The 12928-nt window shown below is 43.6% G+C and overlaps 1 protein-coding gene across 2 annotated transcripts in view; it reads right to left on the bottom strand.

Moving 5' to 3' along the window:
- The window catches only part of LAMP5 (lysosome associated membrane protein 5), a 133553-nt gene extending 125669 nt beyond the window's left edge, over positions 1 to 7884 (bottom strand). For both annotated transcript variants that reach the window (XM_085612655.1, XM_085612658.1), the window contains exons 1-2: positions 7572 to 7884; positions 7098 to 7267 (exon numbers count right to left, since the gene is read on the bottom strand). In XM_085612655.1, the coding sequence (XP_085468781.1) occupies positions 7098 to 7267; positions 7572 to 7647 (246 nt within the window). In that variant the 5' untranslated portion in view covers positions 7648 to 7884. The remainder of the gene's footprint in view (positions 1 to 7097; positions 7268 to 7571) is intronic.
- Positions 7885 to 12928: the final 5044 nt, after the last annotated feature.

Raw genomic sequence — 12928 nt, 5'->3', positions numbered from 1 at the left:
GTAAGGTAGTGTTTTAGGGTTTAGGGTAGTGTCGGGTGTCGTGCAGATTAGTGTTTGGGTGTAGGGACAGGACTGGGGGTCAGAGAGGGTTGTGCAGGGGGTAGTGTTTTAGGGTTTAGGGTTGTGTTGTGGTGTTGTGTAGTGTAGTGTTTGAGTGTAGGGAGCAGGCTGGGGGAAGGGTGAGGGTCATCCAGGGGGTAGTGATTTAGGGTTTAGGGTAGTTTCGGGGTGTCGTGCCGGGTAGTGTTTGGGTGTAGGGATAGGACTGGGGTCAGGAAGAGTTTGCAGGGGGTAGTGTTTTAGGGTTTAGGGTAGTGTTGTGGTGTTGTGTAGTGTAGGGTAGTGTTTTAGGGTTTAGGGTAGAGTTGGGGTGTCGTGCAGGGTAGTGTTTGAGTGTAGGGAGCAGGCTGGGGGAAGGGGAGGGTCGTCCAGGGGGTAGTGATTTAGGGTTTAGGGTAGTGTAGTGGTGTCTGAGTAGTGTAGGGTAGTGTAGTGTTTGGGGGTTTGGGTAGTGTTTTAGAGTTTGTTATGTGTAGGGTAGTGTATGTGTATTTAGTATTTAATGTACTGTTGGGGTAAATGTCTGTTTTTATTCCTAGGCAAGTTTTTAGTTCGCATACATTAACATTTGTAATGTAAAGGTATGCGAACTAAAAACGTGCGTAGTAATGGTATTTGCTAAGTAAAAACTTTGTAGTAAAAAGCTGCGAAGTAATGGTATGCGAAATAACGAGTCATATTCCTTTAAAAGTGCAGGCAGGTTGCCGCCTGCACAGTGAAACACAGAGCATCTGCTTCAAATCGACTCCGTATTTCACTTGAATGCACTGCCCCCAGGGCAGCATGAGTTCGAGACTGACCTGTGAGCACTGCATTCTATGTAATAGGATGTACTTTCCCTGTTTGTGCTCATTGCACCTGTTTTACGGTGCGTCGGGTGCAAACAGGGAAGGTGCCCCTGGTGAACTCAACTCGGTTTTCTTTTTCACATATTTAACCACAGAGATGACAAACTACAACAAAAAAGATCAAGGAAACACATGTTATCTCTAGTATTGCCATAGATCAAATGAAAAACCCAAACATAATGACAGAAATAAATTGAACAATCTACAGTAAAAATAAGTCAAAGCCTTCCCAAATGGAATGGAATCTAAAAACATCTGTAAGCCGTCTGCAATATTAAGACATTGTGGGGCATATTTACATGGGCATTGAGCCACTGGATCGTTGCTCTTTATGACGCCCCAATGGCGCAATGCCCTGCTCCATATATACATGCAGCACCAAGCCACTTTGCGTAGCTGAACATCACATTGTAAATATCATAACCTTTGACACCATTTTCTGCGTTGAAGGAGCGTGCAATGGGTGTTCCTGTGGGCATTCTACCGCAACACCCATGGCTTTTTGACACTGCCTCGAATTTACAAGGATGTGTAAATCTGAGGCAGCGCCAAAAACTAACACCATTCAAAATGAGGCGTTTGAGTGGTTCAACGAGGAGAAATACTTGTATTTCTCCTCGTGTTTTTGCTCTATCTATGTATGCTGCATTCTGTAGCACACATGAAGGAGCAAATTGCCACTAATGATTGTTTATGTACATTAAGGTGTGCTTTCCTGCACATAAACAATCATCCCTGTAATGCAGGTACCCTTGCCCATGGCACTAGGGTGCTTGCAGTAGTGCCAGGCAGCTTTTTCAGCATCGACGCAGGGTGAGCACATGGATGCACCATATTCTTGTTAATTTGGTGCATCTCTGCATTTTTTAATTGACGCAGCTTGGCGCAGCCGATTTGCTTGAGGTGCTGCGCCCTTTTTTGTAAATATACCCCAATGTGACACCTACAAGAGTAAAAATCCAATGGGCTTCATGTTTATTTCAGGTCAAACTCCTATTACCGGGCTCCAATTTCCTCAGGGGTATATAATCTATCTATACCGGTACACTGAATGCATCAAACACACCAAAGAAGGAGGAATTCCTGCAAATAGTCTTAACCACTGACAATCACTCTAGATAGCATTCCAACCCCATCGTTTTTCATCCACTGTGCCACTCGAGACAGAGACCTGAATTATGCAAATTAGTACTGACTCTGCTTCTCATGGGAACAATCCATTCCGAGCTGCTATGCGAGGCATTGTGTGCTCTTCATCAATCTACTCGCATTGTGCTTTCTTAGTTACATTCTTTAATACATCTTTCTGAAACATCTTGATTTTTTTACAAAGCTGTATAGTATGTACTATGGTCCAAAGTCATCTGTAAAAGAAAAGGGGTACTGAAGGGCAGTGGTTTCTTTCATATCGACTACGGGCATCGTGTGAATGGACATATACGGCCCACTGGACCTGTCACCACTTCAAGGCCCAGGTATTAAAAGAACAATTGGACTCTCATTGTCTCACCGCACAACGGTAGATGCTGAAACGCTTTGTGCTACCGCTGCACCGTGTACAATTCTGCAGGATGGTGGGCCAGACACAGCCCGAGTCGTTTGCCACTTTAAAAACACAAGAATTGATATGCATCAAGAACTTGTAGCGAAAATGTATATAGCTTAACTTAGCAAGGTTATAGTTTTGAAACGCTCATGTTATGCGATGTTTCAACACCCCCTCCGTTTTTTTACCTACGAGGATGGCGGTACACTTTAGGATTTCCACTGGCAGAACATTGCTCGTATGCACGATGCTGTTGGAGAGACTGACCGCAACGCATGTGCTGTTGGTACATGAGAAGTACATTACACAATCCAGTACCTATACTGTGTGTATATCTGGCCAAATTTATAGAACGTCGTGCGACTAAAATGTCAATGAGTCAGAAACACTTGTTTATATGATGAAATAACTAAAGACACACACACACACACACAAACACACACACACACGCACACACTCGCATACTCGCACACCCACCCACACACACACACATACACACAAACACACACACACCCACACACTCGCATACACGCACACCCAAACACACACACACACGCACACACTCGCATACTCGCACACCCACCCACACACACACACACATACACACAAACACACACACACCCACACACTCGCATACACGCACACCCAAACACACACACATACACACAAACACACACACACACACCCACACACTCGCATACACGCACACCCACCCACACACACACACATACACATTCAAAAGACAAATTACCTTGGGGCGATCTTAACTAATCAGGCTGTGTTGTAGGTCCACAAAACTGTGCCTGGTTACACAAATTGTATATCGTATAACAGTGGCCCCGAAACATATATAATGTAATCAAATAATAGATATATTTATAGAGAGATGAAAAAACTATTTTTTATACAATAAGCAAGAAGATGGTGTAGCGGGTGTGGGTGAAAACCGCGCTGGGTGCTCTCAGAAGTGATTCACAAATGTGACAATGCTCTTCAAAGTGCGTATCTCAAAACAAGAATAGCAGGGCCCCTCTGTCTATTACAACCAATGTAGAGGGGGTCTGCATTTAAAGTCCACGTCTGAATCCCCAAACCGATCTCGCATCATCATCACCAGGGCTCTAGGGATAGAACTGGGCCCCAGATAGTGAACCTTGCAAGGTTGCTGACAGAACTCTGGGAGGAAGTGAGCAGCAATTACGGAGGAAGTATTTGTAGGAATTCAGTGGCGGTAGATCTGAGAACCATTCTCTTTCAGCCGCAACGCGTGTGGAGGAGCCCTATTGCGCCTGGCCTCAATGGCGGCTAAGCTATGTCCGATGGGGACTCATACAAGCGCCGTCAAGATGTGAACAGAAGACCAGGAGAGAGGTAAGTAGCAGGGTGAGGAGTATGAACTGCGGCTGGAGCGGCGTCTGTGGGGCTGGGACCGCGAGCAGGGTGCACACTGCTTTAGAAACACATGGCCTCGGGTGAGCCGCATGGCTAAGAACACCATGTAGATTTGCAACCCAGTTCCCCAAGCATGACATGGTATTTACGGGCCCTTTCACAAGTCCAGCCAACACATGTCCTTAATTTAGGTCGAAAATCTTTACTGTATATGGTTAATTAAAACCTTTACAATATGCAATACTGATAAAAACTAATTCGATTTATAAAAGAAAGCCCAATACTAGGACATTATAAAAGAGCCAGATAAAAATATAATAAATACATGAACGCAGTGTAATCACACACGTATACTTTAGGTTAATTCCTGGTTTGGTATTGAATGTGTGTTGCTTTCTGTAGGGCAAAGCGGAAGGGAGGAATGCTTTATCTGGTGTAAGGTACTTACTGCATACGAGATGTACACCATGTGAACAGCGATAATGGCTTCAGAGACAATATTATTAATTTATTGTAGGCAAAAGGAAGTGGAATTGCCCACTTTGTAATGAGAGCAACACTGGGCATGCACTAAAGCTGGTACTCAAGGGAATACTGGCATATTAGAATTTAACTTACATTTTGGGTTTCGTCTCGCACAGAATGTTAAAATTAGTATTTGTTTTGAGTGATGGTACCACTGGGGGGTTTTTATTGGAATTTTCAGTATTACCACTACAATTCTCAAAGGAACCATTTTATACTAAAGGACCACTTATCCACTGTCGAGTTGAACTTCTGTACCTAGTTAGACTATAATGCAGTGAAAATATAACAGAATGCTTCTCCGGCAGGGCGAGTTTCCATATGAACACGCAGTACATTGTTTGGATTTTAAAAAGTTTGACGGATTTATGTCCTCTAAGGGACATATTTTTCAAGGTTTTCCATCGCCATGGTGCTACGCAAGGGGATGTAAGGGTGACGCAAAACCTAAATGAGATTTATCAAGACATGTAAGGCCATCTCGTGTGGCTTGATAAATGTAGAGTAAAGCAAGGTAGCACCAATTGCTGGGATGCGTAACTATACTGCAGGGCGGCGTGCCATGGGTGGAGTGTGAGTATTCCCACGCATTCGCCCATGGATTCTGACACATCCCAGATCTACCAACATTGGTAGACCTTGGACTGCATCAGAATTATACGCCTCCCCACCAGAGGCACAACGGGGAGAAATATCTTTATTTCTCCTTGTTGTTTCCACTAAGTCTGCTGCATTCTGCAACACATTTAGAAAGAGGAAAATGCCTCTGAGGATTGTTTTTGAGGAGAAAAGTGCCCTTCCCACACAAAAACCTTCCTGCCTGCAATGCAGGCACCCTTGCAACATGACGCAAGATTGCCTGCTTTGGGGCTAGGCAGCAAAAAGTGTACCAGCGCTAAGAAAGGACTGAAATGCGCTATATGATGGTAAATACTTCACATTGCTGCCCTTTCAGGCAGCACGGCGGCTTGCTCCATTGTATTGTATGAATTTTTGATGAATAAGGCCCATCTTCATCAATGAAGCCCACACAAGCATGACAGAAAAATTCAACCTATAGCATAAAAACCTATGTTTCACACAAGATAAGAAAACACATCATCGTTCAACAAAGAAATATCAAACTAGGTTTCACAAACCCAACTGCTTAAGTGTTGGGTTGGGTTGCACAGAGGTGAAGAACTATGGGTTACAATCGAATGATACATTACACATATTATGATGATGCGACTCTTGTATTTCTTTCTTGTCCAAAATTAGCTTCCTTTTTTTAATTTTGTATGTCACACCAATTGTTTACAACACACATATACACAATAGAGTTTGATGAAATCTCGTAGATCTCTTTAAACAATCTTGCTTTGTGAATTTATTTCCTTCCATACCTTATTTTCAGGTCTATGTTAGTGCAATGTATCATCAGTGATGACCAAGTAGGAGAGACTGTGCAGACTTCCCTAATTGTAAGCGCCTACTATTACTGTCAAGATGCAGAGCCTCCTGTGGGCTCTGTTGCCCTTCCTCCAAAAATGGCAGTCAATAGCACATTGCTTCCAACTGATTTGCATCTATGGTTTATCCCACACTGTCTTTTGATGTGTAAAAGTTATAAAGCTAGGCATTTAACCAAGCACAAGAAGCTAAACCCATGCAGTGAGAGAGAACCTCATCAAAAAGGCATTCCGAGGATGGGACCAAATGTTTTCTAGGATGGCCTTAGTTAGCCTGCCCTACTGTAATGACATTCAATGTGACCTTTTGTCTGCACAGAAAATGTGTAGCTGCAGGTGCATTAGTGTTTCAAATAACAAGATTGATAAAAATATATATATATATATATATTTTCATTGTCGCCACACACACACTCACAGGTACTTGAAAAAAAAAAACTGATAGACGTGATTATCTCTGTAATAATATATGAATGCATACGTATTTATTCATACATGTCACAAATAGATGGAGATGTCTGTATGCTCATGTATGCTGGAGAGCAAGAGTGTGTTGGTATATTTATATACATATGCTTTTAATTATTTATAAAATATAGCCAATCAGGGTAGGTGTATACCAGGCATAATATTATGCAGTGAGTTTGTTCTGATGCATGCAGCATAGAACAACTAGTGGTACACACACGCCTTACTCCACTGATATGTTACATATTGGAAGTTGAAAGGACTCTTTGTGTAGAGTATGTAGTCCAAGTTAAATGTAATGTTAAAGTAAGAGCTTTTACTTGGGTAATGTATAGCAATATGGTAAATAAAAGTATAAAATATTAATCTGTAAACTCACTCTCTCCCTCACACACACACCAGCACACATATGAATGTGTACACTCATTTTATACCGGGGTACACCCATAGGCAAAGAATGATCTACATGCAACTGTTACTTGACAGGTTTTGAAGATTGCTTTCCAATGGTGTCTTAAATTACAACTTTTTTTTCAAAATCGTTGGTAAATTACAAAGTGTGTTCTTTAGATGTCAGAATAAGGATATGTGACCATCAATGTCTTCTCATGCATACGGCGCTGCACACATCTAATGACTGCAGTCTGATCTGAGGGTCCGCGGCGCCAGCGCTCTGCGGCATTCGATGCCTTGACTGCCTTTGTTACATCCCTTTAGATCTGAAACCTGGCCCTACAGCTAAATTAGTTAACATTGGAATACCAACAAGTATATCAAGTAGTAACTGATGTTGAAAGGATTGCTTACATCAACGTAATTGCTGGCCGACACGTCATAGGGCACAATAAACTTTGCTGCAAACTCTGCCAGGAGACAGGTTGTCCCATTTTCACGAACGACAAATATGTCCTTTTCGGGATCCCGCGAGAGCCCGGAGAGATTTTCGACCTCTTGTTCTGCCAAGATCTGAGTCGCATCTGCACAACAGAAACAGCAGGACTGTTACACATCGAAAGTTGTACTCACGACGTTCAGCTACATTATCTCCAGACAATTAGTTATTTTCTGGGAGGGACTTGGGTGGGGAGGGCTGCCGCGGTCTCATTAACAGAAGAAAGAAAACGTTTAATTAGATATAAAAAAAAAAAAAACATTACTTCTCGTGAATGCGTTTTTGAGACTGAGGTATAATCATGCATACAAGCGGCAGTATCTGCAATATATATGCATCTTGACCTTTTGACTTTAAAAAACATGTGTAAAAGAGCAGCGGATACTCACTGAAAAGATACAACAATGCGCTGAGCCCCAGGACGCCAAGCATCGCTCTCTTTCTGCATTCCGCGCTTTCTCCCATACTTTAATTCTGGCTGAATAAGTTAACAATGAAATACTGAACCCTTTTCAGGAAGCAGCAGCGCCAGCAGGTAATTCCAAAGGAGCTAGGACCAGGCTCGTCTGTGAGGTGACAATGAGGACCGTCTTCTCTTGCAAACATCCGCTTAAATCTCTGCTCCACCGTCCTCCGAGTCAGGAAAGCAGGAAGCGCGGGAATGCCCAGAGAGATCACTCTTATGTGGGTGGTGAACTCGGCTCCTCTACCGGCGCCGAGCGCTGTCCGAAGTGCTGAAACCTCTCGGGCGCAGACAAGACGGAGCGTGCGCTAGGAGCTGTCCAACGTGCAGGCTGCGCCTCTAGTAAGGAAGGCGCGCGCGACGCCTCGGCAGTACCGTGCCCTCGCCTACTTAAGAGAGGGGGCGACACCGTCAGCTGCCCGAGGGGCTACTGCATCCATTGTAAGGAAAACCTAAAGGCGTGTGCGCAAAGCCGGCTCTGCAACATATACTGTGCGGAGGTATTCGTGTGCAGTATGATAGATCCGCGCGGTTACTTCAACATGATCTGCATATTCTCAATCAAACGTAAAAATAATACCGGATCCTAAAAGTATTTTTGCGGGGCTCAGCACTGCAATTCTGGAAAGAGCGTCCTCCCCATTAGACGCCGGGTCCCAGAAGCAGCGTTGCGAATGCACGACTACAGATTCCACAGCAGTTTAGCCAAAGGCATCTGGGAAATCTCTGCGGATGTTTGCTGGGCGAGCGCTCCACTCCGGTACTGATGATGCCTTCAGTGAGCTGAACCATGCGAAGTTGTAGTTACGCCTCCCTCCCCCACAATCATCCCACACGAAAGCTGCATGGGAAAGTCGTGCAGCCAATAAAAAGCGCTTATTTCACCTTACCCCGTCGCATTAAAGCACGATCACTGTAAACGAGAACAATGTTCGAACCCTTCAACACATATTCTGATCTTATAGCATTAATTAAAGCATTTACGATGAATGCGACAATGAACGTAGCCGGGTCAGGTGGTTCAGTGCACGGAGGCGTTCAAGCCAGGAATCTTCGTTTGACCAAATGGTTCCAATTTGGAATCTCCGTGGGCCAACCTTGAGTTTCATCTTTCTAAGTTCTATCAACTGACCACCGTTGACTTTGGTAACCATAGACTTCTAATCTTCAGTGCCAAGACGCCCCAAACGAGGAGCAATGCTCTTAACAAAATACAGATAAACATTGTGCCCCAAGAATGGCAATGTGTGTCATGTATGCTTTTGATATACCAGATGGTCGCACATGAAGGTCACAAATGAAGGCAATCACAATACCCCACAAAGCGTTTTGGACTTTATATAGCGCTTAGGTAGATGGCAGGCAACGGAATGCTTTAGAGGCGAGGGGCAAGTCAGCATCTTGTATTCTGGGAGAGAGAGTGTTTGCCTTTTACGGGCCGTATATCTCTCTCTTCTAATGTATGTACTACATATTTACTTAGATATAAAGGTATTTTACGGGTGCAAAACATAACAGGTATCGGTAAATAATGGTCTCGTAAAACTACAAAACAGCATTTACAAAACCGCGCGGGCCATGTGTTACCTTATGAATTAACGATGCTTATTCCACAACACTTCGTGGAGGCATTAACTTACAGAATCACTCCTTAATATAGTGTCTGTAATTTACATATCATGATTCACAGATACTATATTTCCGACCATTTACGGATTCAAAAACAATTGGGAAATGTGAAATTAACTAATCTAATGATTTAGCATGTTGTGATCCATGCTTTACATACCAATTACTATATGCATAAGGATTAGCCAATTATTATGGCCTTAAATTTGCCCCCTTTCACCTGAATTTTTGAAGGGTGAACGAGGAATAGGAAAGCCACTGCCCTATTCACACATGCAAATAGTGCACCGGTCCCACTCATTTAATTTGATGTGTTTTTAGTTTTATCATTGGCATTATTTTTCATTTTCCAGTCCGTCACCGCTGCTAGGGGAGCCTAGCCGCCGTGTCCGGAGTCGCTGGGCTACAGTCAGGATGTTCGTTCTCCCCTCCATTTTGTGACCTCTGTTTTAAGGTGAGCGTTCTAGTCTTACAGGCCATGCTCTGCCTAAATGGCGGCCTATTTAGCAGGCGATGATGCGCGTCTGTACTGCATCTAGCATCTGCTTTCGGTCCTTCTCCTTACCATGACGGAATTGTAGGCCTTGCAGTCTCCACTCACTTTTCTTTGCTTGTACCGTCTTGTGGTAGTGACTTGCTCCACCCTGCATTTCGCTCAGCTGTCTTACAGTGGCTAGCAGTCAGAGGCCGCCTTTATTTATGTTTTTTGCTTTTCTCATCATCTTAATTCATTTTATTTTCCCGGCATTGCATTGTCACTAGGGGAGCCTAGTGGCCGGGCCAGGACCGGCTGGCTTCAGTCAGGATTGCAGTTCTTACCTCTATTTTGTGATCGTCACACTCGAGGTGAGCGTTCTGTTCTCCCAGGCCATGCCTCCTACCTTCACCGAGTCCTCTTTAGTGAGTGCTAATGAGTACCTAGCAGTGCATCAATGGCGAGCACAGTTGCGTCTGTTCACCATATTTCTAGACTTCAGCATTGTCCGACCTGCTCCTTCTTTACTCGTTCCTCTTTTATGCACCAAATTTTCCCTTGGCGGTCACATACTCTTTGGGGGTTATATAAATTGCTTCTTATGAGAGGGCATTTCTTCACCACCTCCTAACAGTCCCTTGAGTATTTTGCTCAGGGCTTACTTACGCACCCCTACGTTTTCGTGTGACTGTTTAGTGGTTTATCAATAGGGGTGGGCGGAATTTGCGTAGTCGCACTATGCAAAGCTCAGCGAAACGGTAAAAAATGTCAGCGAACATGCGGAATTGCTTGTTCCGCCCGTTCGCAATGCTTTTTTCCTGTTCGCGAACGCTGTTTGCGTGCTCGGGGGAAATATCTTGCAAACACGCATTTTGAAAGCGCGAACAAGCAAAAAATTCCGCGAAGCCGAGGATCGTGGAATTTTTGGCAATTCTGCGTTCTCCGTGGAGCTCAAAACTACCCAAATTCCGCGAGCGGAACGGAATTTACCGCCCATGCCTATTTATTAAGGCTCTGCCTGTGTCTTTAAAGTCTATCACTCATTCTACTCAGTAGTCTCCTAACTGTTTTCTTATAAATGTCTTTCTTTACCCCAAAAACTACTTGGACTTACTTGATTGTATAACCTCCCATCAGCCTGATGCTGTGTTATGTTGAGCATTGACAGCGCATGCGCTGTCTGGAAGACCTGCTGTAATCAACATCCATTTGCAATGCAATAGGTCTCGCATTCACGCGAGTTTGAGCTATTTCATTGTAAATGACAATGCCTTTTATTTATGTTTTGGGTTTCAAAACATAAATAAAAAGGAATTGTCATTTACAATACTAATAGCTTAAACTCTTGCAAATGTGAGACCTATTGCATTGCAATAAAGGGCCTTTTCGACCGCTTGTTAGATTATAAATATCAGAAAAAGAGACCGGCCGGCGACGTCTTCAAAGCAGTGATAAATAGTGCTCTGAAGAAGATGTGTAAGTGTTGTAAATTACACAGGCACAAAGTGTGACGTGAGAGTTACATATGATCTGAGCTATAAACACTAACAAAGCTTTCCAACACTTTTACGGCTCAGGAGGAAGATCGGGAGGGGGAGCTATTTCCTGCCCTCTCCGTGATTTGAGTGTGCAGTTTGTCATTGATATTTTTGGCCTAATAAAAAACACTCTAGATGTAGTAGGGCCCTCACTTCACCTCCTGGTACAGGGCAGTCTGTGCTTTATGGCAGGCATGGATGGAGGGATGGCCTCATACAGTGCCTCTGCTTTTACTAGTGAGCGAAAGGCACTGAGGTGGTGGTATTGGTATTGGTGGTGGTGGTGGTATAGGTATTGGTGATGATGGCATTGGTGGTGGTGCTGGTGGTATTGGTGGTATTGGTGGTGGTGGTGGCATTGGTGGTGGTGGTATTGGTGGCACTTTTGGTGGTGGTGGTATTGGTGGAACTGGTGGTGGTATTGGTGGAACTGGTGGTGGTATTGGTGGTGGTTTTGTGGAAATGTGCCTAAAAGTGTGCACACTGGTGCAGGGACACCCTCTTGTCCATGGGTCCAGAAACCAACAAAATAGAGATCAGCACTAGAGTTGGAATAAATAACAAGTTTATTAATCACTCATGAGTGGAACCACATCCACACAACACTCTCAAGTGCTGCAGGAAGTAGTACACTAAATTCACAAACCGTGTCCCTTTTATACCGGTTTTCTGCAATGTAAGCATGTGAACAGAAATAGGAAGAACACGTTTTAGAAATAGTTGTCAGCAAACAAGGGCAGATGAATAACTACATGGTCTGCAAAGTGGGAGGGGGAGCAGGAATGCTTATAGCAGCAGTAAATGGTTGACAGTTAACATCTGAGACCAGGTGCACTGGCAGCTACAAACTCTCAGCAAGTACATTGCTTTTAGCTCAGTCAGGAAGTCAACTAAAATAGATAACACAAGCAGAGTGAAAAGATGAGCAGCAGAGGACAGGAGAATTAGGAAGGAAGTGAAATGGACACCACAGCCAAATGGCTGTCACTTATGCTAATGTAAAATATTGCACATTTCCACAGATGACCCTTTTAGCATAAGCAAAGACATTTTCTTATGCTTTGAAAGGGGTACGATAAACATCATGTATATCAGTTAGCATAATATCGATGACTTCTTGGGCTATTGCTAAACGGGCATTTACATTTTGGACATTCGTCTTAGATGGTAGACAAGTAGTGCAAGTGGAAATACAGAGGGAACAAAGCATTGACCCACATTGGATACATAAACAACAAGAGAAGAGAATTGCAAAAATTATGAAAAAGGCCGATAATATTTTTAAACCCAATACAGAAAATACGCTCCAGAATCATCCAGCCCAAGTCCATGTTCCTGAATCTTGATGTATCTCAGTGGCTATTTTATGCATTTTGGAAATGGCATCATAAACAGAAGGGGCGTGGTCAGGGATAAAATACACAACTACTACCGATAATGCGACATGCTCCGCCACGATCAGCTAGAATTACGTCTAGCACCATCCGGTTTTGTAAAGTCACAATTCTCGTAATTTGGAGTTCTTCTGTAATATTTCCAAGCGCCATTGCTGTCTGATTAGTCACAGCCTCTACTACACAGATTAAGCTTCTGATTTTCCTGCTATTCAAAGCTGCACCAACAAAGAAAAGGAGTCCCAAA

This window comes from Triturus cristatus, chromosome 6 (genome assembly GCF_964204655.1).
Source record: "Triturus cristatus chromosome 6, aTriCri1.1, whole genome shotgun sequence".
NCBI classification, from domain to species: domain Eukaryota; kingdom Metazoa; phylum Chordata; class Amphibia; order Caudata; family Salamandridae; genus Triturus; species Triturus cristatus.
The sequence above is the reverse complement of the archived record's forward strand: the minus strand, read 5'-3'. Positions and strand labels throughout refer to the sequence as shown.